This window comes from Diaphorina citri, unplaced genomic scaffold (genome assembly GCF_000475195.1).
Source record: "Diaphorina citri unplaced genomic scaffold, Diaci psyllid genome assembly version 1.1 scaffold118, whole genome shotgun sequence".
In the NCBI taxonomy this organism is placed as follows: domain Eukaryota; kingdom Metazoa; phylum Arthropoda; class Insecta; order Hemiptera; family Psyllidae; genus Diaphorina; species Diaphorina citri.
The window spans coordinates 306,139-333,517 of NW_007377555.1; the positions used below are offsets into that span (position 1 = coordinate 306,139).

General features: G+C 36.9%; 3 protein-coding genes across 3 annotated transcripts; 2 read left to right on the plus strand and 1 right to left on the minus strand.

Annotated features, from left to right (window-relative positions):
- Positions 1-1,320: 1,320 nt before the first annotated feature.
- LOC103524748 (NEDD8) lies at positions 1,321-3,398 on the minus strand. The gene is made up of 3 exons (XM_008489779.3): positions 3,217-3,398; positions 2,315-2,445; positions 1,321-1,891 (listed from the first exon to the last, which is right to left on the minus strand). Exons 1-3 carry the CDS (start codon positions 3,232-3,234, stop codon positions 1,771-1,773), a joined length of 270 nt encoding a protein of 89 aa, XP_008488001.1. The 5' UTR covers positions 3,235-3,398; the 3' UTR covers positions 1,321-1,770.
- A 2,727-nt stretch (positions 3,399-6,125) lies between these two features.
- Positions 6,126-24,943, plus strand: LOC103524767 (TATA box-binding protein-like protein 1). The gene is made up of 4 exons (XM_026820063.1): positions 6,126-6,379; positions 19,354-19,475; positions 20,057-20,277; positions 24,906-24,943. Exons 1-4 carry the CDS (start codon positions 6,146-6,148, stop codon positions 24,941-24,943), a joined length of 615 nt encoding a protein of 204 aa, XP_026675864.1. The 5' UTR covers positions 6,126-6,145.
- On the plus strand, positions 10,938-13,280 carry LOC103524749 (nuclear pore complex protein Nup85). Its single transcript, XM_008489780.3, has one exon. The coding sequence runs from the start codon at positions 11,062-11,064 to the stop codon at positions 12,868-12,870; it is 1,809 nt and encodes a 602-aa protein (XP_008488002.1). The 5' UTR covers positions 10,938-11,061; the 3' UTR covers positions 12,871-13,280.
- Positions 24,944-27,379: the final 2,436 nt, after the last annotated feature.

Genomic DNA, 27,379 nt, shown 5'->3' on the forward strand with positions numbered 1-27,379 from the left:
AAATCTACTTTAGTAAACGCAGGTGATGCAAATGCAGTTAAAAACATTACCTACAGAGGGTCTCAAAAAGATGTGTTAAATGTTAAAATTGTGATACTGAAAGGAAAACTGGAGGGGATAGAGCGTGGGTAATCCCACCCACGCCATGGAATTCCACTTTTTTTTTTTCATTATCTAATTTATTATACCCTAGTTATCTAGGAGCAGGGCAGTGCGCCAGGCCAAGTTCCGGCCTCAGCACGCCAGTGTGTATATTACACGAAACATTTCGAGCCATTTTTACCCCTATCATAACTCGAATTTTCCACGTACTGTTACGCAATTTGGACCATATACTTTATACTTGCTTATTATGCCTGCGAAGTTCCGAAGTTCTAGCTTTAAAAGAAGGGGTAGAAAACGGGCCTAGAAAATCGCTTATTTTAAGACTGACTGACTCACTGATTCACTCATAAAAATTATGAAGCACTTCCCGATGTCGTAGAAACTTGAAATTTGGCAGGATGGTAGGTCTTGATGTGTAAGTAAAGGGAAAAATCCGAAATTGGGCAAAAGTTGCAATTGGCTCCGCCCAGAGGCGGATTTAACACGGATTCACTCATCAAAATTATGAAGCACTTCCCGATGTCGCAGAAACTTGAAATTTGGCAGGATGGTAGGTCTTGATGAGTAAGTACCTAAAGGGAAAAATCTGAAATTGGCAAAAGTTGCTCTGGGCTCCGCCCACAGGCGGATTTAACACGGGGAACACACTTTGAGGCCAGCAAAAGAAAACCCTGAGGCCAGCAACCCTGAGAAATGAAAAGTCAAATAAGAAGGCATATTTTATAGAAAAGTTTGACCTCTCTCAAGAATAGGAGTTTATTTCTCTATAACTCATGTCACCCACTTAACAAAAATAAAGATACCCCAAGGGCACAAAGAGTTAAAGTGACTCCATAATATACAGATGGTTATAAATTGGCTCAAAATTTAAAAATACCCTCACAATATTATATTGATCAAGTCTGGGAGATTGAAATCAGCAACCTCTGGGGTCACCCTAGACCGAAAGTCCTGGGTTCAATTTCCAACAAGTTAGAGTTTTTTTTTTCTGTTTGGATTTTGATGGGGCTCTGAGTCCCATGGTTGCTCTTTTGAGCACATGTAAGTAAGCCATAATCAGGGTCAGGATAACTATTATAAATTGGCTCAAAATTTAAAAATACCCTCACAATATTATATTGATCAAGTCTGGGAGATTGAAATCAGCAACCTCTGGGGTCACACTAGACCGAAAGTCCTGGGTTCAATTTCCAACAAGTTAGAGTTTTTTTTCTGTTTGGATTTTGATGGGGTTCTGAGCCCCATGGTTGCTCTTTTGAGCACATGTAAGTAAGCCATAATCAGGGTCAGGATAACTCAGTTCAATACAAAACCTTCTTTATCCTTGAACTACAAATTCAATTATATTCCTTATCATTATTTTGCAGTGGCAGTCTCTTAGAAATAAGTTGTTTCTTCACTTTTTTTTACAGTAATATTCACACCCTCATACTGGGATTTTCAGGTTTTATGATTCATGGTACATACACTCTGGGCCAGAGGAATTGAAACCCATGGCACAGGCTTACATCTGAGAATCATTAGCTTTCTTAGAACACAAACATGATAGAATGTCAGCCCAAAACTGAATTGTACAAACTCCTCAATGGAGAGCTTAAGAAATAAATACAAATGTAACAAAAAATAATTAAAGTAATGGGAAAATCACATGATGTATTGGGATTCCTATAAGAGTACCTGGTCCAGAGAGCTTTGTATTACACTGTGACCTCCTCTCAATGCGAGAACTAAATGAAGTACAGATCCTCCTTGAACTTTGTACTCTGCAGCAGTCTTCTCATCATTCCTGCAACAAACAAAATGATTCCATGATGCTAACTTGAAAGAAGAAATTGTAATTCAGTGCTTTTTTTCACAAGGACAAATTAAAAAATGTGAAGAAGTACAGATCCTCCTTGAACTTTGTACTCTGCAGCAGTCTTCTCATCATTCCTGCAACAAACAAAATGATTCCATGATGCTAACTTGGAAGAAGAAATTGTAATTCAGTGCTTTTTTTCACAAGGACAAATTAAAAAATGTGAAAGAGTTGTGTACATTCCTCCTCAGAATCATAGTCAAGTAAGACAACTAGGAAATTTATTATTTCTATGTATTTTGCTGTTATTTTGTCCCATTGCCATTACAGAGAAGCAACAGGGGAGAGCAATGGATCCTTGGAACTTTTTCTGGAAACATTTAATATTAAAATTAATTGGTCATGACTTACATTTGTTTCCCAGAAAAGATTAGTCTTTGTTGCTGAGGTGGAATTCCTTCTTTTTCTTCTACTCTCTCTTTGATCCTTTCAACTTTATCAGTAGGTTCAATATCAATTTCTATTTCTTTTCCTGTGAGAGTCTGAAAAATAAAAACATTATAATTAATGAGGTTATTTTCATGGCATCCATTAAATTTTGACCAAAAATCTTGTTTGTTGAGCTCTAATGGGGTATACAATCCTGTTTGTTACTGTAACCTCTAAGAATATTCAGAGACAACATCCAAAGTATCCAAACATACTCAAGACTAGACAACTTAGTTTGCTTGAAGGGTAATGCCAGCCTTGAAAGCACTATAAGGTCATGTGTTTGATTCCCACCCAGGTAGGCTTACCAGACGTCCACTTTTTGACGGACATGTCCTCCTTTTTAAAATGTTTGTCCTCCACCCATCTTTTTAAAATATAGCAAAATGTCTGCCTTTTAGAATTTTCGGCCTCAAAAACCTAATTTACGTAATGTATTGTTTTCCATTGAGAAGAGGATGTCAGGACTTGAACTATTAAAAAGCATAAATTTAATTTTTGTGCAATTAAGTCCATGTACAATGTACATACTTACATCATTCAGTAGGTATATAAATAGTAGAGCAGTGATTAGTGTTATTATAGGGTTAGGTTAAATACATAAAGGAACTTTTCTTTTCCACGGACGTGACTTATGCATAATTACCGAAATGTCTGCCTTTCTTAGTCAAAATTGTAGAGCCAGTGGTAAATATGGGGATGTTATCGGTGTTCCTATATCTCTCCAGCCTGTCTCTAGGTTTTTTGATAACCGTTTCTGTCCATAAATATTGTAGACAGTCATCCCGTTCTCTGAAAGTAATGGGTTGATCTTTGTCTCTTACCTTGACTTTGATCAGCATTTTGAGAGTGCTGAGTATGAATCTATTTGGACAGTAATAGAAAGAGTATACTACAGTTTTTTTAAATAGTTTTTTATTGCTAAAATAACTAAAATTTATATTCAAATATTCAAAAGCTTCTGTAAAGTTTTCTTGTAACCTCTTTTTACCTCTTTCTCTTCATTTGTTTACATTTTACATTTTGAAAAATCTTATCACCCTGTACATAAAGGAGGTTACAAAGTGGTGGATTACGCACTACAAAAATTCAAAAGAAAACTGAAGCGTCATTTGTTATACAGGGTGTTTTGCATGTTCTGAAACCTCGCAACTCGCAAAACTTAAAACGTCCTTTTGCAGATTGACCATCTACCCGTCCCCACTTGTGAGTTTAATCCAATTTTTTCCGAATGTCCTGTAGGCAAAGTAATTTAAATGAGAGTGTCCCCACTACCCACAAGGCACGTTTTTTTTTTCTTTTCTTCAAACTACAAATTGGAACTTGCTAACGTTATTGGAACTTGTTAACGTCAAACTGCGCACTCTTGCTAACGTTAACAAGCTGGGCCCGTCCCTCCGGGAATTTTTTAGCCCGTAGTTTATTCGATTATTCGATCGTGATTAGAGAAAATCAGTACCTATATGTATACCTACCTACCTAATTTTGTTTAGTATTCAGTTTATTATTATTCTTGATTTGATTTTACTTTCATTAAATTTAAAATCAAGACTAGAGCCCATTCTCCCTTTATTCCCAATATAATGTTTAAGTCACCCATCCATTTATTGGCCTTACTCGGCATAGCTTAATTAACATTAGGTGACGCTAAAACCGGTCTTAATTAACCGGTTTTTCTCGCTTGACCAACGGAATTTTTCTTTTTCTCCTACGACTTCTAGATACCGAGATAAATCGATTTAAAAAATACCGGTAAATCGTAAACTTTGACGATCCTTGAACTACAAATTCAATTATATTCCTTATCATTATTTTGCAGTGGCAGTCTCTTAGAAATAAGTTGTTTCTTCACTTTTTTTTTTACAGTAATATTCACACCCTCATACTGGGATTTTCAGGTTTTGATTCATGGTACATACACTCTGGGCCAGAGGAATTGAAACCCATGGCACAGGCTTACATCTGAGAACTAGAATTAGTATGAGTGAGTGAGTCAGTCAGTCAGTCAGTCAGTGAGTGAGTCAGTTACACAAGGGGCTGTATATATTTTAGATTAATGCTTAGTCTCGGCTAGCCAATAAGTTTTGTAAATAAACTTAGATGGAATGAGTAAAAAATATTGTGTTGTTTTCATTGACGATCATCTTTCATTAATGCCTGGACGATAGCAAAATACGAGTGATTGGTTGAATTTCCCTGGGATTGGCATTGGAACCCGATATCTTTAGATTATGAGTTAAGAGTTATGAGACTTATGAGTCAGTGCTCTTGCCCACTCGGCCACGGAGCCAGGAAAGAAATTTATACTATGGTCCCTACCATACCTACCTGCCAATGAAATGAAATTTTTCATTTGTTAACACTGAAAACTAATATCGTCCCTGAGTCTTGTCTCGAAGAAATGAAAACTGAAAGCGAGAGAAAATATTAAACGTAGGAAAAGTTTTGCTAGCCTCAAAGCGTGTTCCCCGTGTATTTCTTATGGGACCTGAAAACTAATATCGTCCCTGAGTCTTGTTTCGAAGAAATGAAAACTGAAAACTAAAAGCGAGAGAAAATATTAAACGTAGGAAAATTTTTGCTGGCCTCAAATCTTGTTCCCTGTGTATTTCCTATAAACGTAGGAAAAGTTTTGCTGGCCTCAAAGCGTGTTCCCCGTGTATTTCTTATGGGGGGGACTAAAAAACGTCAATATCTCGGGAATGGTTTGGAATTTCGGGAGTTTCCGATTTTTCCCAGTATGTAGGCATCTTCCTAGCCCATCTAGAAGTAGGTTAGAATTAGTATGAGTGAGTGAGTCAGGAATCCAATGGTGAAAACAGCATCTCCCTAGCACATCTAGAAGTGGGTTAGAATTAGTATGAGTGAGTGAGTGAATCAGTGAGAGAGTCAGTCAGTCAGTTACACAAGGGGCTGTATTTATTTAGGACTCGCACTTCAAGCCCCCCTCCACCCCCCAGGGGCTTCGCGTGTTCGCTACGCGGGGTTGCGTATACGGTCGCGCTGCGCGCTCCCGGGGCTTTGCGGGTTGTGCATGGGGTCGCGCTTCGCGCTCCCGGGGCTTCGCGGGGTGTGCATGAGGTCGCGCTTCGCGCTCCCTTGGCTTCGCCCCTGAAAACTAATATCGTCCCTGGGTCTTGTTTCGAAGAAATGAAAACTGAAAACTAAAAGCGAGAGCAAAATTTTAAACGTAGGAAAAGTTTTGCTGGCCTCAAAGCGTGTTACTTGTCTTTTGAACTGTCCATGCAAAGGTTTATTCTTCCATTCATTTTCGTTCTTTTTCATGTAAGTTTGCTTTATTTTATTCTTATACGCCTTGATATTTGGATAACTATGTGTGTTCTCAATACCTAAATTTCTTTCCAGTCTTTCAGCACAACATAGTTGACCATGTTGTTGAGGTAGTGTGAATGGTTCAGTTGACACCAATCAATGGCTGGTGAACTATGTGTGGACGCACCTTTACTTTAGATTTTTTTTCTTTTTATTAATCTGTTGACTGTGCTGACCTTTGAAGTTTCTACAACTACCACCCAGTATTTTATCATTATTTCATGACAAGCAAATGGGAGTTTTTTAAAGTGGTCTAACGGATTCAATTCCCACACGGAGCAGATTTTATCCTGAACTAATAAGTTTTGTTCTCTAAACGGCTGGCTTTCTTCTATCCTGTCTATCAAACCTCCTCTCAAATCTCTCTCATTTGAGATGTGTAAAACGGTTTTACCAAAATCTCGTTCCTCCCCCACAGGCATGACCACAGCTGGAATGACCACCACACACTCGTCGCACAGTGAACAAGAGCCACCCCCCACCCAGACGGTGGTCCCCATACAAAACCACGCCCCGCCTCAGCCCCCCGCTCATGACCCGGAAGTGGACATCATTATCAACAATGTGGTGTGCAGCTTCTCGGTGCGGTGTCACCTGAACCTGAGACAGATCGCTCTGAACGGAGTCAATGTCGAGTATAGACGGGAAAACGGGGTAAGTGAATGGCAGAAGTTGAAGGGTAGAGATTGCTCTACGAAGTCTAGAAAATAATTTCGCTTTTTTTTTTCTCTGTGTCATGAATCTCGTCCTTTTGAATGAAGTTGTGGTGTGACAAGACAATCTCTAACTATGTAGGTAGGATAGTTAATGCCTGACTTGATTCCAACTCGTCTTTTGATAGGAGTTTCAGAAAAGCCTGGCAGCTGATCCCCTCATTTAAAACATGAGAAATTCATTGTAAAGCTGCTGAGGAAGAATCAGTATATCAAGTGCTGCGAAAAAATCTAGTCTACATCATAGATTTGATTAGGTGTGCCGCAAAGAGCTAATGTCCACGCTTCACAGAGGGTTCTTCAAGAATAGGTCCCGGCTACTCTAGCATAACAGGGAATGTTTTCTGTGTTTGTTTCCAGCTCCCAGTGTTAGATTTGATTTTAAAATCATTACAAATTAATCCAACTCTATACACAAGACGAGATAGAGGCACAGAATAAAATGAAAGGTTCTCCCTCTTACAAGAAGTAAAGAAAAAAAAAGTGCAGAGCTCTCATTTGTTTAGGCTGGAATGATAACACATTTGCTACACATAACATCAGCTGTTCTTGTGAAATGGACTTGAAAACATACAATTAAAACACGTATTTTAAGAGCACAAGAGAGAAAGAAGAAATTAGAAAAGAGACTGAGAAAAAGATATTAGACAGAGAAAAAAGAAATTGAGAAGAGAGACAGAACAACAAGTGTGAAGTTTCCAATTATTTGTTTCAATTTGAAACGATTTATTAATTTTAAAATTACCTATGTTTTTGGCAAGCGCTTCAGTGCTATGATTGAGTTGACACAGCCAACTCCATGGGCAAGAGAAGATAGAGAAATATTTTTAGTGTCTCTCTTCCTTTTCCTCTCTCTCTCTCCTCCCTCCCTTCCCTTTATGATTGATAATTAGGTACTTCCTTGAGATAATTGTATACCTAGCCTTTATTATAATTGTCAATTAAGGACTAAGCGTTCGGGAGACATGGAGATAAACTAAGTAGTTAATAGCTAAATCGCCGAGTTCAACTTGAAACTCACTTTGCTGGCTCAATAATTAAGCCGATAGTGCATAGCGTCCTAGTTTTTTTAAAAGGTGTTTTTAGATTTTGTCATTTATTGATTAAGGAAAGTAAAAAGACTTGCATTGTTTGCACAGTAGTTTGTGTGGACACAGGGACAAGGAAATATTCAAGGGGAATGGGTAAATACAACCGGAAAATAGCCTATAACCTTCACGGGAGTGCAAGCAATAAGTTGACAAAGTTTCATAGCAATCGGATGAGCGGTTTGGCCAGGCTTAAACATTCATTTTTATATATTAGATTACTCTGCTTGTCATGATTTCACCCTATAATCAGGATTAAATTACCAGCCTCTTCATATTTACGTCATTTATTTCACTTAGCCTGAGTGGGGCCAGGAAAGGCTGGAAGCACGCGATTGCCCAAATGGTGTACCTATCCAAAAACCATCCATGCGGAACTTTAATTCAGTGACCCCACAAGGAAAAGGAACGTGAAAATTTCAAATTCGCGGGCTACGCTCTTGTGTTTGCTGCCTCTGTGCAAAATAAATTTTCTCTGTTGCTGCAAAAAGGAAAATGGCTGCCATCAGCTGATCATTTGCCTGTCACCCTCTCGGTTTTTTGTTTTCCTCATTTTTTTGATTTTTTCTTCTTTCGTTCTTTCATCTTCTTTCAGCAAAAGAAGAGAGGAGTTTCTTGTGGGAATAGGAACTTTCATTTGAATTTTTTACAGTGAAAAGTTGGTAATTTTTCTTGGCTCTTTAATAGTTATACAATTTTTATTGTTTTATGTGATTTACAAATCATCTCGGGACAATTTGAAAGCAATAAAGCAGTAAAATGTGTATAATCAAGCCCGAGTTCAATTTCCTGTTGGATCTTCGTTCAAGTGTCTGAGTAGACCTTCACAGTTTTTTAAGGTCTAGGTTTTATTTGAATGCTAATTTTCCTTTTGGTATTGAACACCTAAAGGTGAGTATTGCTTCCTTTTTTTTCTTTTTCCAGCCCGGTTGGAAGTTTTCTATTCCAATTCTTTTCAATTTTAATTTTTCTCAAGGAGTGAGTCCACTGCTTCACTGGCCTCTCTTACCTTCATACTGTCTCACTAAAAGTATGCATTGGTTTAATTGAAAATTGCAATATCCTGTGCTTCTTAAGAGTTATGTTTTCAGATAAAGAAGTAATCTATTGTGGCTATTGCAAGATTTCATCCATTCAGGTACCTACTCAATTTAATGCTAGATTTTGTTTTAATTTTACTCTCACATTTTTGTTAAGTATTCTTGGCAAATGTTATATCCTATGAATCATCATTAGTTTTTTATGACTTATGTAGCTATGTTCAACTAAAAGATTTGATAAGGACATCCTTTTATAAATTAAAATAAATACTTGCTTATGTAATAGGGTTGGTGATTTTTGTATTTAAATTGTAGGTTCTATACAAGCCCTAGTAACAAATAGTAGTTAGTATGTATACCTTTTATTTACCTGTATTAAAAAAAAAATAAAAAAAAATGGAGGACCCTCCTACTTCCAGTTTGTCAAACATAGCACAACTGTATTTTAATTTGGTCATGTACCTACCTATAGAATTACAAAGCATTATATCTCCAAAAAATCTAATAAATAGTTACCTAACCACAAACACTGAGTTTCATTAGGTACATCTTCAAGTATCAAGCCAAAGGTTAGAACATCTCCAAATGGAATTTAACCCCTAGACTTGGAAATAGCCACTAGCTAGAACTACTCCTTATCTTAACAAAATGTTGTTAAGAAAATCTAGCTGAGGAACTATCAAAACTCATGCACCTTTACTTCATAATGGTCTTTTGTTTGTTGTGAGAGAAATTATACTGCATGTGTGGTGGTGTGCATACATAAGCAACTGTGATTATTAAATTTGTTTTGTCACTTGCTCAAATGTATTTTGCTAAATTATCTCTACTCAGGTGGTTGGTTTTCTTGCTTCATTCTTTTCTGCAGAATCAAGCATTCAGTACCTACCTACTATTGTAAGTAAACCCAAAGTAAAAAAGTAAATACCTACCTAATAAAAAAAATTACTAGTATAGCTTTGCTATAACTGTAGTAATAGAAAGTGAGGTAGGGATATAAAGAGCACTTTTTTATATCCTTTCACTAGGACTAGGCAGGTACCTCTACCCTCTTCCTTTTATATCTCCTCTAGGGGTCTTTTGTTCTCTTCTTCCCCCTAGACATTTGGATGTTTTAACCATATTGGTTCACCTTGGTACTTTTGCAATCCTTTATTTTTATTTCATGAATTAATAGGTGTATATTCACCCAGTCATGCTTTATTTCACTTGTTGCAGACTACTTTTTTTTAGTTCTTTTGTATCAATGTTTATAAAGCATTTTATTTATATAGGAAGTATGGTACATTTTACTATGTTGGTAGGTTGTAGGTATAGAAAGATTTATCAAATTGTTTGGTCAATTAGTAACATAATTAGGTTTTTCCTTGTAAAGGATTAAGTACCATTATTATTATTACCTTTTTTTATTTTACAACCCATCATTTGAATTCTTTGTTAGTAAATCTCCAGGAGATAAGTTATTTGGAATAGCTGGCTAGAAACATATTCTTAGCTCCTATTTAAGACCTATTAGATGTTAAATCATCATAATGTGATACACTTAATCTAAATAAGAAAGATGGCTTCTGGTTAAAGCACATCTATGCAATTATGTACATATTAAATGTAAGTGGTAACTGGCAGATTTTAGAAAGGTTAACTCATCATGATTATTGAGTTTCTCTGTCCATCTTTACACCTTTTAGTAACTTTTTTCTTCTTCTTTACTACATCACAAATATATTGGCCACTTGGGATCAACATGGTTGAATCTTGGGTCTATTCCATAAAGGTCTTTCTCATTATCATTTTAGACATTCCACTTTGTACTCTTTGCATAAAGGAAAAATTATTGGCAATTTTTACTGTATAAGAATTGTGAAGTGCAAAGCAAGTGTGATGTAAGAAGTCCTTTGTGACTTTGCACTTTCGTGTTCCTGGTAAAAAGACCTTTAATTTGATATACAGGTCGACCAGGTTTGGATAAGTCCTTCTATGGGGACAGACAGACACCGAAGCGAATACAATAGCCCGTTAAGCCCGTCCGCTATACCTTTTTTTTTCATCGTAATCGTAATAATAAAGGAAGAACGGGCTAAAAAGAGCGAAGTGTTGTGTGAGGACTCCTTACAAACTCTTACAATAAGGAATAAGGAAATCTCACAAAATAAAATAAAAACTATAGAATATTGAAAAAAGAAAGCTCAGGTAAGCATCGTTTTCGAAAAATTCCGCCTGCGACGCATTTATCTTTAAAAAAATGGCGGATTTCAGATATTTATGGCATTATGGCCTCAAATATTTTCGTTACTTTTCATAATCCCCTCCTCGGTTATTCTCTTGGTTTAATTTTTATTTTTCTCTGTGGCGTCTGGCGGGCTCTCGGCTCGTCAAAAATTTTCAAACTTTCAAAATCAAAATTCAAATCAAAAAAGAAATTTTAATTGAAATTATTTTTAATTGTTCAATTTAATCCATTATTTATCTTTACTAGCAGATAACAGATAGTAAAAATGGCTTTCAGTTCCAAAACGAAGTCAAAGAAAAACCTGACACTTTTACACCCCATCACTAGAACTCTAGTCAGTGAATCAACCAACATCTTCCTCTCCGTTCAGGAAATCAATCAACTCAATTCATTTGAACTTAGACAAGAGGTATTGAATTCTAGCAAGAAATATCGCTGCATTATACGTGAGTGCATTCAAAGACTGGAAAGCACAAGCAACAGAAATGATGATTACGTAAGTTCTCTATGTGATGTTTTCTACACCACAGAATTATGCTGGCACCTGTGTGAGATTCTTTACTTGGAACCAGTGCCTGGAGATGTGATCCTACCTTTATTGAAGAGATGGATACAATTTCATTTTGTTAACTATGAGAGTATTGCAGTGAAGATAATGAAATATCAGGATTCGGAAGAAGCTGTGTCAAATGTTGATACTGAATCATTGGTCCCAGACTACTGGAGCACGATATTTGGACTCTTATGTCAGGGAAACTCTCAGTTAGCTTGCAAGCTAGTAGAATTGCACTCTAAAGCAAACACTTCAGCTTTCATTAAAGCCATTAAATTTCTCAAGTACATCCCTGAATTTGATAATTTAGATGCACAATCGGTGATTGAATTTGAACATAGTTGGCAAACATGGAGATCTAAAGTTAAATCTGATGTGGAAGCAGGTACTTTTTCTCCTGATAAGAATCTAGAAACTGCCATGAAGATTATCATTGGTGATATGAGTGTGGATAAAGTTCTAAGGAAGCATAGTGCATCCTGGTATCAGTACCTTATTGCCAAGTTACTTTACACTCAACCTAGCATAAAATCTTCACAATTAGAGCACTATGTGACAGATGCAATGAAGTTATACAGAGTCTCAGAAAATCCAGAGCTACTCAGTATTCTATTGAAGTCTTTACTTGAGAAAGATCTCCTCACAAGTACTAAAGGATTTTTAAACATGACTGATAACTGTTGGTGTGCAACTCATCTGACAAATTTACTTCAAATTGGTCAATACATACCTGTCAATAGTTCAACTAATGAAAGACTAGATAAGAAGCTCATCATTGGATATGGAAAATTTCTAATTGAGTCTGAAGTGTTCTGGGAAATTGGTGTCTTGTATTTGAGATCTTGCAAACAAGAAGGCTTTCAGGTTCTAAAGACAGTCTTACCTGAGATTCAGTTGGATAATGATTATGTTGCTAAGAAAGTATTGAGAATAGCACATGAAAATAATCTGTTTTCTGTTGTACAAAGTGTTTGTTCCAAGAGAAGTGAAAAATATATTGAACTTGGAAGATATGTGGATGCCCTGGCCTGGGCTATCAAAGGAAAAAATCATGACTTGGCAGCATCACTTGCTGACATCTTCTTAAACAATTATGTTGAGACACATGAAATGCCATTACTTGAAGTGGTGGATCACTTGGGCACCAAGGCACTATTTGTTGACAGGTTAATGTTTCTTGTCAAATTTGTACAATACTGCAACAAAAAGAACAAAAAAGAATTCACAGATGGACTTTCATTGCTAATAGACCTCTTGGTAAATAATATGGTACCAACATATTTTAAGCTTACTTATTTCATGGAAATCTCAACTTTACTGTCTTCAAGTTTAACTGAAGCCAACAAGACAGACTTGGTACAGATACTTCACAGCATAGAGGACTATAGTAATGAATTTGAAGCTATTCCTATGAATGAAGATGACAAAAACACTAAACAAAAATATGATGAATTTCTCAAGAAAATAAACCCACTCAGAAAACAAGTAATCACTTTGCTGGCATTAGCCTCTCTACCATAAAAAGGAACCCAAGGAAAACTTAATTGAACTCTTGATTGATTCTTTCTGTGTTTGTCAAATATGTATTTTAAATTTGCAAAGAAGGTTTCATACCTTTTTTTAAACTAATATTTTTCATAAATGTTACAACTGGAAAGCTTATCAGATGGAGCTGAATTCAAGCAACACAAGTCACAAGTGAAACCTCTTTAAGCACATAGGATGATACAATTTACATAGAAATTTAAATGGCTTTATTCTTATTCCATCTATTTGACTCACAAAGCATGTCTTGCAAGATTGACTTGCATTGTCTAAATCCAGAATCCAGCTGGAAATCATCTATATTTTTGTTTCAACTTCATTTGATAAACTTTATTTAATTTTTTGTTGAAAATATTTCTATTGTAAAATAAATAATGTAAAATAAATGATTGTTTTTATTACTCATGTCCCTTGGGCACCTTTCATAACATTTAAATATAGATCAATTTTATAGGAACACAGCTAGTTGATTCAGTTCTGATAATATTATTAGGCATTACTCTGCTTGCCATGATATGAGAAATTCATTGTAAAGCTGCTGAGGAAGAATCAGTATATCAAGTGCTGCGAAAAAATCTAGTCTACATCATAGATTTGATTTTATCCCGTTCACACTAGATGGTTTTTCAAAGCTCCGTTTACACTAGACCGGTTTTTCCAAGAATTAAATGACATTTTTGGTTTGCCAACACTCACACTTAACTTACACTTTTTATAGGACTTAAAGTTGGCACGTACCTTAATGTTTCGTTTTGGACGTTTCGGGTCTGAATTCCAGACCCGTCTTCAGCAGATTGTCGGTTTTTCCACTCTAGTAGCCGTTCACACTAGATGGTTTTTCAAAGCTCCGTTTACACTAGACCGGTTTTTCCAAGAATTAAATGACATTTTTGGTTTGCCAACACTGACACTTAACTTACACTTTTTATAGGACTTAAAGTTGGCACGTACCTTACTGTTTCGTTTTGGACGTTTCGGGTCTGAATTCCAGACCCGTCTTTTTTTTTCCACTCTAGTAGTTTTTTTTTACGTGTGTCTATGAAGGTACTACTTACTATGAACGGTCTCATTATCAATGCTGAAACATGCTGACCCCCAAAGACAGTGAAGAACAACATTTACAATCGTGTGAGAGCCTGGTAAGAGATTTTTACTTACTTGCAAAAAATACAAAAAATAAAATTCATACCGGTCTGACACTTAACTTACACTTTTTATAGGACTTAAAGTTGGCACGTACCTTACTGTTTCGTTTTGGACGTTTCGGGTCTGAATTCCAGACCCGTCTTCAGCAGATTGTCGGTTTTTCCACTCTAGTAGTTTTTTTTACGTGTGTCTATGAAGGTACTACTTACTATGAACGGTCTCATTATCAATGCTGAAACATGCTGACCCCCAAAGACAGTGAAGAACAACATTTACAATCGTGTGAGAGCCTGGTAAGAGATTTTTACTTACTTGCAAAAAATACAAAAAATAAAATTCATACCGGTAGTAATACAGTAATACAGGTGTGCCGCAAAGAGCTAATGTCCACGCTTCACAGAGGGTTCTTCAAGAATAGGTCCCGGCTACTCTAGCATAACAGGGAATGTTTCTGTGTTTGTTTCCAGCTCCCAGTGTATCAGATGTGCAACAAGCTATAGAACATATTTACCCCCTAGTCTATGAGTTTCGTAAAGAGAAAACCGCCGAAGATATTATCCTAGCTGAAAAACGACTGAAATCTAAAAAGAGGAAATTGGGTAAGTGGGCCACAGAGCCAGTTTTTCTTTTGAAGGTACGTCCGTTTCACTCATTTGGTTTAGGCCTCGCCCTCTCCCGTGTACAGACGGGGTCGGCGTTTTTCGTCAGCCTCTCAATCAGCTCTAACTAGGGTTATTGCTTTGGGCTGACATTTGGTTTTGGCTACAAATTTTACAAGTGGATGCCCTTCGCACTCAACCTTTGCTAATTCTTTGGCAAGGGGAATTTCAGGCTGTCATGTCAACAAAGATATCATCAAAAGAAATCAAAATCCCAGTCTCATTGAAAACCAACAAAAATTTAATGATAGAACTTGGTGGAGAGGTTTTGTGAATAGTCGACCTGTTCCACCAAACAGAACGACTTAGGATATGTATGTATGCATGCTCCCTGTTTAAAGTTCCCCAGCCACACCAGGCTAGTCTACTCCCTGTTTAACGTCCTCCAGCCAGACAAAGTGTATTAACATTAAATTTCTGTTACCTATGTATGTATCATTTCCTATGTGTAATTGTTATACCATTGTGACAACCTATGGGTGACAAAGCTATAAAAAGTGATTCTTATCTTATATTATTCATTCTCTTTCAATTTTCTTCAGGTGTCAAGGACGAGCCTGAAGACTTCGAAGAGGTGATTCTGAACGAGGATGATGTGAGTGATGAAGATGATGACGAAAAGCTAGTAATCAAACAGGAGTACAGTGATTCTGACTAGCGAGTCGCCCCATGCAGCACACATCACGACTTGTAAGCGATTTCAGAATATATCGGGGTGATACACAGTTTCTTGATACACTCGATTCTGAGCGGCACTTTGAACTTTGAAGTCTGAATTTTCTATTGATTCTATTTATTTTTCAAAGTGTTTGAATAACGTCTTGTAAATTGAAATAATTTACTCGCACCCTTGAAGACAAAGCCTGTGACACGGCGCGAACAACCTACCACCCGCCAAGCCCAAAAAAAATCCTGTGACGTTGGTAGGGGCATTAGGAATTCACACCAGGCCTATTGTTCGACAGACACCAATATTTTTATTTTCACAGAAGTCATGTACGTAGTTTTGGTTGGGCTCCATTTTTTCCTCCTAATCCAGAGTATTTCCCGTCGAAAACTAGGACTTGGTAAGTCAGCCTTCAGTTTACGAGTAAGAAGAAACCGTGTACACCCTGATATTGACGAGTCACTTCTTGCATTGCGCACCTACCGATTATATTATAGTCGTATTTTCCTTTAACCCTTTGGTAACCGATGAATCTACAGTTTACATCGGTCACCAAAGGGTTAACAATCCCTTTGGTGACCGGCAATAGAACAGAATATGCCTTGTTTATCCTGTTCGAATAAGACTAAAGAGTCCCTTTACCCCAGCAGTCTGAACAAGGCAATGTTTCATTTCTCTATTTTCCACCATTACCACCATGAAAATTTGCGAAAGGAATTGTGTTACCTCTCAGCAAAGCCTGGTTTACACGTAGCCCAATGTTGATATTTTTATTCACCACAGGGAGTTGATTGAGAATTTTCTCCACCTTGGAATTTACTCTACTCTGATTGGTTAATAAAATTGAGTTGTAAAAAAGATCGACTCTTTTCAGTGGACTACTCAGTGAATGAGTCAGATCCTAAAACTTGTAATTCACTCTTCGATTCCCTATTCGTATCTACAGGGAGATCCTTAAATGGACATAGGTATAGGATCTGACTCATTAACTGAGTAGTATACTGAAAAGAGTAGTTCTTTTTTTTTTTATAACTCACGCACTCTTTACACATCTCCGGTGTAAATCCGGCTTTATTCGAGCGTGTTTTTTGTACTTTTCTTCACCCCTCCCCTTCTCCCCTCTCTTCCATGATAAAGCTCCTTTTTTGACAGCACATCATTAGTAGGTATTTAGACAACGGGTTATAATAATAGAAGCTCTTGAGTGGAAGGTAACCCATTGGCGAAGGGAATGCCTGAGGTGTTCTCTACCACCTAGCCTTCAGAGCTCCATTAGAGTGTTGTACCCTCACGACTGTAGGGTTTCGACTTCTATTTTAAACGAAAAAGTTTGGAAATAGATGCGATAATTATCTCTATAGACGGAAAAAGTTGAGGCATGATGAAAAGTTAGCTCTGAGATTTGTCAATTTTGAAAATTTGACTCAATCCCAATACTTTAATGATTTTTTTTTAAGTTCCTTTTTTATAAAGGTCACAAGTAAAACTGTTCATAGAAAAGGTTTATTAGGAGGATTTGGAAAATTTACATTTTTCCCTGACCACTTTTCCAAGACCATTTCGACATTCTTCCTTGACCATTTCTTTTCCCTTACCTCTATTTTCGAAATTTCCCAAAATTTTCCAGGGATTTCCCGTATTCGTTAACCCCTATTCGTTAAGATGATCACAGAGGTTACGAAGTAGGGAAATGAGTTTTTCCATTCGCACTCCAATACGGAATGAAAATTGACCAATTCCAAGACCATTTCGACATTCTTCCTTGACCATTTCTTTTCCCTTACCTCTATTTTCGAAATTTCCCAAAATTTTCCAGGGATTTCCCCTATTCGTTAACCCCTATTCGTCAAGATGATCACAGAGGCTACGAAGTAGAGAAATGAGTTTTTCCATTCGCACTCCAATACGGAGTGAAAATTGACCAAAAAGTGAAGTGTTACTTTTTCTACCGATCTGGATAGGGCGATGCATAAAATTCCTTAGGGATGGGTTTAGTATAAGTTTAGGGTCCCCCCCCTCCCGCCCCCTCGAGGTTCAGTTTTCTCTTTTACTGTAGACCATACTCCAAAAAATTGGAGCATGGAGCATCCACACCCCCCGTATTTCACTGTTTGGACCCTCGCCCCCACCCCCTTGACAAAATCCAGGATACGGCCCTGGATAACCGTAATGACAGTAAAGTTGTAAATAAATAGAACGAGGTGTCATCAATGTGGAACCAGCTGATAATAAGTATTAATTTCCTCCCATTAGGAACACAACACCAAATACACTGATGACATTAATTGAGTAATGACTAACTATTGTTGCTGCCACAGTGTCTGTCTACCATAGGTAACAATAAGGTACCTACCTATTCACTGTAAAGAGAAATAGGAGAGAAGATTTTTTTCCCCAAGAGGTTTGATAGAGAGACCTGTAACTGCCCTGGATAACCGTAATGACAGTTAAGTTGTAAATAGAGAAGAAGAATTTATTATATAAAATACATAAACAATCTGCCAGCCTCTGGCTGGATGCTATATAAGCACAGAATATCAATTCATCTTGGGAGAGAAGATTTTTTTTTCCCAAAGAGGTTTGAGAACTGTAACTGCCTACTGCCTAGGTCTTAATGTTCCGAAAGCGAAGAGAGAAGGAAGACAGGATAGGAGAAAGCCAGCCGTTCTGAGAATGAATGGATTAAATCCGCACCGGGCGGGAATCGAACCCGCGACCTAGCGCTTACGTGGCAGATGCGCTACCCTCCAAAGGCTGGCTAGAAAAGAAGAAAACTCCCTGTTAATTTGTTAGACCAGCCATACAACGCAACTTTACGATAGGTCGCGCAAATTAAGTCCCATGAATTCATTGCAACGTGAATTGCAGAAACTGCACAGTTTTCGACTCAAATCGGAGTAATAGATAAAGTTCGTTCCTGGAACGGCTTGCTTTCTTCTATCCTGCCTTCATTCTCACTTCGCTTTCGGTACTACAAGACCTTAGCAGTTACAGTTCCCTTCAAACCTCTTCAACGGAGCAATATCTAAGGCTAGCCTTAGTGATATTTTTAATTGCCTGTGTCAGTGGATTATAATTCCCTACTATTAGAGAACATTAACATGCCTAGAGATTCTCTACAACTGTACAGAATTAGAGATGGTTTTGTGTAAAGTTTGAAAAAACTAGAGAGGTAGGTAAGTAGGTACTAGGTAGCTAATTACTTTGCTGGTAATAATAATGTCTGTGTCGAGTCTGCGTGATATTTTGTGTCATCATACGGAACACACAAACGTGTGGTAAACATACATTAGGTCGTTGTACAGGGAGGCTGTAAAGTTACGTACCTACCACATGAGGAGATTGTAAAAAAGGGATAAAAATTGGCTTATTTTAATTATTGAATTTTACATACGTAATATTATTAGATTTACGAGTATTAGTATGATGATGAATACTTACTTCGGTATTGTAAATTGTAATGTTACTTCTCTTCCCCTAGCATAAACTCGGAAAAAAAAAAATCTTCTTGGCGTATACCTACTAATTTTGCTCTCATTTTGGGAAAGGCATGTGATATTCGTGAGGTCATGTCGAGCCTTTTTTTTTCAACTCTCCCATGAGGGACATACCACATTCGTACACAAAAAACCCACTCAGATGTTTTACTGTTACAACATACTCGTAGGTAATTAGGGCGATGTGTCTCATCATTCCCATCTCATCTTTATTAACTTTATTTATTTTTTACCCTTACCTTTTTTTTTACTTCTTTTATCCTATAATAAGGAAAGTGATATATTTTCTTCCCTGTATAATGTATGACAGAAATGTGCAAAATGCATTACAAAAACCCTTTTCAAATGCAAGATGTTAATGTATATTTTGCATTTTGTGATTTGCACATCTCTGGGGACTCTGGGTATGACATTAATACATATTGTTCGGCAGTATTGCCCCAAACTCCTCAATTTTGTTCTTATGAATTTCCCATGTTGTGTGTTTCAGATGGTGACAATGAAGTTACGGAAGCCGTACACTACGGCCTCAATCTGGTCCAGTGGTAAGATCACATGTACCGGAGCCACTAGTGAGGACCAGTCCAAAATTGCCGCTAGAAGATATGCTAGGTACGTATGTATATGAACCAACCTCAGTGTTGTAGTGGACTTCCATACCAACCATCTCTCATATCAAAGAAAAACTAAGCTGTATTTTATTATTCCTCTCTGTGACACTTTCGCCAAGGACGTATTTGAATTTTCAATTTCGACACCCTGACTGGCAAAGCATATTCCATGGTGTTTACTCACAGAAACCGATGTATTAAAATGAGAGACAGACTCTTTGATTCTTGGAATTTTTTCACCAAGAAATAGTAAAATTTCACCTAGAGAGGCCCTCTTTCAGATAACCATTGAAAATACTCAAGTTTTCCATTTCAGCAAGTGTGGTAACGCCATTGATTTTATACTGTGTCATATGGCAACTCTGTATCAGAGCAGTTCGTTAAATACAATGAAATTGGTTCTCTCTAATCTTTCCTAACTTTAAATCTCGGCATTATTGCTTACCGTTATATGCTTTTCAAATAAAGAATTCGTATCCGAATGAAGTATGCGAAAAGCATATAACGGTAAGCAATAATGTTAATACATAGGACATCTAATATAAACCTAACCAATAAATATAACTCTCGGTTTCTCTTCAGGTGCTTACAAAGACTCGGGTTCAAGGCCCGGTTCACCAACTTCCGCGTCGTGAACGTTCTCGGAACGTGCTCGATGCCGTTTGCAATCCGGATCCTGCAGTTCTCGGAGAAACACCGTGCCGCGGAGTACGAGCCCGAGTTGCATCCGGGGGTCACCTATAGGATCACCCGGCCCAAGGCAACGCTCAAGATCTTCTCTACTGGAGGCATCACTGTTACTGGTAGGTGAAAGCCCCGTTCACACATGGTCAGAATCACAGTCAGAGTTTTAACTCGGTTCAAGTTTACTTCATGGATTAGGCGATCTGATTTGTAGATTTCAAATTTTTCAGCCAATCAGGTAGCTTACTTCAAGAGTTAAACTTCAATCGAGTTTAAACTCTGACGGTGGATTTCACCAATGACCTAATGAGAGATTTCACTAATGGGAGAATTTTCAATAATACAAAAAAGGAGTTTTTGATAACCCAAACAGGAGTTTTTTAAAAACTCCTCCTTTTGGGTCACTAAAAACTCTTTTTTGGATGATTAAAAATTCTCCCATTAGTTAAATTTCTCATTAAATCATTGGTGAAATCCACCACGATTGAGGCCTCTGCTATTATGTCGTATATTCACCGGTGGCAATGATTTGACTCTTCTCATTTTTGTATGACAAATTGTACACGATGAACACTTCTGTTGTTTTGTCCTCGAAACTTGAAATGATCTGATGTACCTACAGCGGCCGTTTTAGCTCTTGGGCCTTTTTCGGTCTCAGTTGAGACTCTCGGACTTTGTATTTTCCTAAGAATGCACAAGGAATTTTCATCAGATCATTTGGGGCCTGTTCCTTTTTGTTGAGACGCGGTGTCAAATTTCTAGTTTTGGAAGAACTGTGAATTGATCGGATAACCTTTTATCTACCAAAAATATCACTTGATCGTCCAGTATCTATAGTGAGTGAAGAGGTGTGTTTGAGAGAGACTGATAGACACGGGTAAACAAATAGGAAAGTACTGAGAAATACTAAGGTAATGAGTGAGCTAGATATGTTTGCAAAGATTTCGTTTGCCAGTGTCAAAAATCCCAAGGGAATGGGCCCCTTTTAGGTTTCATTAAATCAATATTATATTATTTTATTTATTTTTATTTTTTCTTAGTAAATCAATTTTGTTCCTTATTATGATTTTTTTTTTAGGTTTTATTAAATTTTATTTATTATTTATTTTATTAATTTTTTTTCAGCATGCAATGATTCAAATAAAATTCCTGTACAAATATAATAATAATGATAAAAAAAAAAAAGAAAAAACGTAAACTACTTGCTATGGTACCAAAAAATTGTTTTTTTATAAGGATTTAAAAAACTACTGTGATTTCTTTTCCTCTCTTGTATTCACGTTGGAAAAGAATAAACTCCCCTCATTTTTACCCCTCCTCAGTGGAAAATTGATGTTTCCTAAACCTCCCCTTAGATTTAATATCGTTTTTTGTATTTTATACATTCAATTTACAACTTTTAATTTGTTGTTCTGAAAAGGAATTTCAAACCGTTTTTGCTATAGACATGACTGTTTCAAGCAAGTAAAAGGAGGGAATAAGATTACTTTTGTTGTCGTATTTTTAGAAGCCCATTTGTTTATATAAAATACGTTCCTTAGCATCAAACCCATGAACACATTTTTTTTTTTACCCTCCCTTCTTCCTTTTTTAGATAGTTATGACCCTACTCCTTCTCTCCTCTCCCTACCCCGATACGGAAGGAAATTAACGAGAAAGACTTGTTTGTGCAAAATGTCAATTGTCTAAATAAATAGGTTTATTGATAAATTAAAAATTTTGTGGTGTTTGTATAGATTTAAATTAATTTACGGTTCATTTTACGTTTGTTCAATATTAACGTAGAATAAAATTCAATAAGTGGAAAAAAAAATGAATAGAAACTTTGAGTAAGTCTGAATTTCTCTAGGAAAAAAAAATGAAAACAATTTTTATTTATTTGTATTTTTGTAATGTTTGTTTTTTCCTTCTTTCTCTCTTTTATGTTGATGAAATAAAACGAGACAAAGTAAATTATTGTGACACCTCTGACAGTTTTCATTTTTGTCTTTGAAATTTCAGGATGAGGACTCCCATTTCCAATTCTTATTTTAACATTTTCTAATAAGATAAAAGTATTTAAGCAAAATACACTTGTGTGTCCCCGATTTTCTTGGCCATAAAAGCAATCGAGCATTTCACTCCTTCATTTCATTAACAATACAATAGATAAATCTCTTCAATGTAAAGGTTTTATTTTATTACTCAGTTAATCAAATGAACCTTGATTGAAAGTGCTTATTTTATTATCCATTGAAATAATGCGTACCATATGGTCTACTCTGACAAATGTATAGACAAAAGTAGGTATACAATTGTTTCTTGTGAGTTATGGAATTCTGTAGGGTGTTTTTCCTACGACTTTTTCTGTGGTTTTCTTCAGCGATATATTGCATCGCAATGCCACTCCTTTTAAACGTCTCTCTGTGATTGTTAGTTGTCAATAGTTTCAGCTTTCAGATGAGCTTTTAATTTTCAAAGCTTCAAAGAACATCAGTATATCCTGTATGTCCTTTGAACGTACGTAAATTTATGTTTTGTCTATTCGTATTTTGTAGCAAGAACCAAACTTGTGATTATTGATTCTCTCTTCTGGTCCATGGACTGTGTTTGGCATAGATTTTGAAGGTGAGAGAGGTTTCCAAACAGGTTCTCCAGGTGATAAAAACAGACTCGTAGCTGCCAATTTTATAAAATTTTAGACTTAACGTCACCGTATAACTGCTAAGGTTTTTAGTGACGGTAAATCGTATTTCTTCGATACAATCGCTATATTTTCTCTTAAATTTGTTTGTCCACCCCCGCCCCCACACTTTGTTTGAAGTTAATGCTGATCTTCATCCATTCTTCCTTTCCCTAAGAAGCATCCTCAATGCTGTGCATTGACAAAGATTGCATCAAATTTGACAAAGATTGAAATCAAAAATGTAATGTACTCCTCAGTTAGTCGCCACTAGGTCTGATGTGCATGTCTAGTACCTCTGCCTAGATTCAGGAGATGCACACCATCTTTGTACCCGAAGTATCTACTCCGCCCTGTTGCAAACGAATTTGTGGGGAGGACCTTGGACCCAGATTTTTTGGACGCATAAAAACGGACCCTTTTTATCTGTGACAAAAAATATTGCGTGGGGTGATATAATTAATTTATGATTTTTATTAAGATTATATTGCTGCTTCCTGACTTTGTTACAGCGTATTACCAGCCTCTGGTCATCTTTGTCGTGTGTGTGTGTGTGGTTTTTTTTTTCTTCTTTCAAGTAGGTATCTACCTACGTAGGTATCCCAAATCCCTTGGTGTTCAAGGGAAGGCCCCTGCCAGCAATGGTGACAATGGGGTCATCATCAACTTTGGTATAACTACCTATCAGCCAGGTTTTAATAAATTAGGTACCTAACTCTTTTCGTATCTTTTCATCGCTCACGAGATACCGAAGTCCTGAAGAGGTTGTGAAATCAAAAATGTAATGTACTCCTCAGTTAGTCGCCACTAGGTCTGATGTGCATGTCTAGTACCTCTGCCTAGATTCAGGAGATGCACACCATCTTTGTACCCGAAGTATCTACTCCGCCCTGTTGCAAACGAATTTGTGGGGAGGACCTTGGACCCAGATTTTTTGGACGCATAAAAACGGACCCTTTTTATCTGTGACAAAAAATATTGCGTGGGGTGATATAATTAATTTATGATTTTTATTAAGATTATATTGCTGCTTCCTGACTTTGTTACAGCGTATTACCAGCCTCTGGTCATCTTTGTCGTGTGTGTGTGTGTGGTTTTTTTTTTCTTCTTTCAAGTAGGTATCTACCTACGTAGGTATCCCAAATCCCTTGGTGTTCAAGGGAAGGCCCCTGCCAGCAATGGTGACAATGGGGTCATGATCAATGTAGGTATACCTACCTATCAGCCAGGTTTTAATAAATTACCTAACTCTTTTCGTAGGTACCTATCTTTTCATCGCTCACGAGATACCAAAGTCCTGAAGAGGTTATTTAGAATATCCTCATTGGAGATTACAGAACCTTATTTGTATAGCTCCGGGACAAATAATTATCGGCCATGCATTGTTATTGGTGTTCATGTTAGAATTTTGATAAATAATAATACACTGTTCCACGGATTATTATAAGCTTCGATAGATTTTTGAAGAACGTATTCTCACAGAAAGAAGCATGATGACAGTATTTGGTAGGCTGTTGATACATGCGAACACTGATTTTGTGTCTTTCATCTGCGTTTTTCTCAAGATTTTAAAATAATTGTTAGGTAGGTATTAGGTACAGCTTTTTTTCAACTACCTACCTACTTAAATTATTTATTTATTTTTTGGTAGATCGCGGATCGCGATATGATATTTATTTATTTTAACATGAAATTTAATGTGCGTGCAGTGCGTGTGTTTTTTAATACTAAATAATAAGCATAACGTATAGTAAGTAGGTAACAACGAAAGTACGAAATAGGTAACTGTACAAGTGCAATCAACTGATAAGCTATCTGTAAACCGTTATACGATAGGTATCGAGTCTCAAATTTCAAAATTTCGCGGGGTCTTTTCATGGAGGTGTGAATCGTTGGACTCATGCGAAAGACATGAGAAAAAGTGAAGCCACACGTCTGTGATTGGTTGAAATTTCATATCACATGACCTTTCAAGTCGTAAAAAAAGAAATGTAAACATGGCAGATTTTTCAGTTTTTTAGTTGACTGCGGTTAAAGAAAATGAAAAATTAACAGTTTTTCATGTATTTTTGGCCATTTTTCTAGAAACCCGTGTGTTTCCCATTGACAATGCATCTGTGTAAAGTGTAGAGCCAAAATGACGGAGAGGAAATTCAGTAAAAACCTCGGCAAGCCGGGAATGGCTGCTCAACTGCGGGAGACAGTCTCACAAGTTGTCCGGGAAAGCTCTTCCTATGTAAGTCTAATGTCTTTCATTTGTTATCTTGTCTTGTAAACTATCTCTACTACCCTGTCCCTGTGATGAGGTTGTCAAAGAGAACACTAGTCCTCAGTTTTTGTGTTGTAATGTTGGATAACATCAAGTAGGTAGTCAGTGATAATGGGTTCCGTTTACTCTGAACATTGAATACAGGGGCTCCCCCCAAAAAGTTTGGATGCCCATTCCACAAAAATTTTCTAAATCCAAACATAACAGTTTGCACTCTTTTCTCCAGATTTTACTGGACTAGTTGAGTTTTACTTAAATGAAAAATAAAATTATCAAGTTTAGGGTCTTTTTTTGGACATAAGGTTCTCTTGCTCTGAAATTGGCCAACAATCGAAAACTTCCACCTCAATTTCAAAGGATTGAGTAAATCGGATAAAAGTGATACCAATGGCTAGAGCTTGGCGCCATTTCCGGTGATGTGCATAACTCGATTTTGCCCATTTAGGGACTTTTTGAATCGCCCCATCCATTTGTGAAATAATTTTACCGATTAGTGGAGTGCATAGTGATTTGTGAAGTATTTGTATTACCTAAGTTTGTACCACGTTATTGCCGTAGGAGGCTCATCTTGTTGCTACCGGTGCTGAGGCTCCTGATGGACTCTTGAGTAGAATATAAATGCTTGAGGTTTATAACCTTTAGAGCTGTATTGTTGTGAACTTATGTTTATGAAATGTTTATCTTAAAGTGTGTCCAAATGTAGTCGATCTTTGTCAAAACGAGGTGAATCTATGTTGTCGAGGCAGTGTGGACGGTTCAGTCGACATCGATCGATTTCCGGTTGACTATGTGTGGACACACCTTTATGGTCAGAATCACAGTCAGAGTTTTAACTCGGTTCAAGTTTACTTCATGGATTAGGCGATCTGATTTGTGGATTTCAAAATTTTCAGCCAATCAGGTAGCTTCATTTAAGACTTAAACTTCAATCGAGTTTAAACTCTGACGGTGGATTTCACCAATGACTTAATGAGAGATTTCACTAATGGGAGAATTTTCAATAATCCAAAAAGGAGTTTTTGATAACCCAAACAGGAGTTTTTAAAAAACTCCTCCTTTTTGGATGATTAAAAATTCTCCCATCAGTTAAATTTCTCATTAAATCATTGGTGAAATCCACCACGATTGAGGCCTCTGCTATTACATATGTCGTATATTCACCGGTGGCAATGATTTGACTCTTCTCATTTTTGTATGACAAATTGTACACGACGATGAACACTTCTGTTGTTTTGTCCTCGAAACTTGAAATGATCTGATGTACCTACCGGTAGGTCCCGTACAAAAAAAAAAAAAAAAAAAATGCATTCCAGCTATGGTGAAGCAGATGTCTGGTCAGCTAATCAAAAGTTGAATTTTTAGCTTTGTTTGAGCTTGGTTGAATGTGGCCTTTGTTTCAAACAATCGAAGCCTTTGTCACACTAATTATTATGGTCCTTTAGCAATAATCTCACTTGAAAAAACATCTGCATTGAATAAATCAGAGATGATAAGTAGGTAGGTACCTACCTAGGTGATAGCAATAATCTCACTTGAAAAAACATCTGCATTGAATAAATCAGAGATGATAAGTAGGTAGGTACCTACCTAGGTGTATCTACAGGGAGATCCTTAAATGGACATAGGTATAGGATCTGACTCATTAACTGAGTAGTATACTGAAAAGAGTAGTTAAAAAAAAAATAACTCACGCACTCTTTACACATCTCCGGTGTAAATCCGGCTTTATTCGAGCGTGTTTTTTGTACTTTTCTTCACCCCTCCCCTTCTCCCCTCTCTTCCATGATAAAGCTCCTTTTTTGACAGCACATCATTAGTAGGTATTTAGACAACGGGTTATAATAATAGAAGCTCTTGAGTGGAAGGTAACCCATTGGCGAAGGGAATGCCTGAGGTGTTCTCTACCACCTAGCCTTCAGAGCTCCATTAGAGTGTTGTACCCTCACGACTGTAGGGTTTCGACTTCTATTTTAAACGAAAAAGTTTGGAAATAGATGCGATAATTATCTCTATAGACGGAAAAAGTTGAGGCATGATGAAAAGTTAGCTCTGAGATTTGTCAATTTTGAAAATTTGACTCAATCCCAATACTTTAATGATTTTTTTTTAAGTTCCTTTTTTATAAAGGTCACAAGTAAAACTGTTCATAGAAAAGGTTTATTAGGAGGATTTGGAAAATTTACATTTTTCCCTGACCACTTTTCCAAGACCATTTCGACATTCTTCCTTGACCATTTCTTTTCCCTTACCTCTATTTTCGAAATTTCCCAAAATTTTCCAGGGATTTCCC

Coding starts and splice junctions, on each gene's coding strand:
- LOC103524767 (XM_026820063.1), top strand. CDS start 6,146: ATGACCACAGCTGGAATGACCACCACACACTCGTCGCACAGTGAACAA. Junction 6,380..19,353: donor AGTATAGACGGGAAAACGGG/GTAAGTGAATGG, acceptor TGTGTGTTTCAG/ATGGTGACAATGAAGTTACG. Junction 19,476..20,056: donor GCCGCTAGAAGATATGCTAG/GTACGTATGTAT, acceptor GTTTCTCTTCAG/GTGCTTACAAAGACTCGGGT.
- LOC103524748 (XM_008489779.3), bottom strand. Junction 1,892..2,314: donor ATCTTTTCTGGGAAACAAAT/GTAAGTCATGAC, acceptor TGTTTGTTGCAG/GAATGATGAGAAGACTGCTG.
- LOC103524749 (XM_008489780.3), top strand. CDS start 11,062: ATGGCTTTCAGTTCCAAAACGAAGTCAAAGAAAAACCTGACACTTTTA.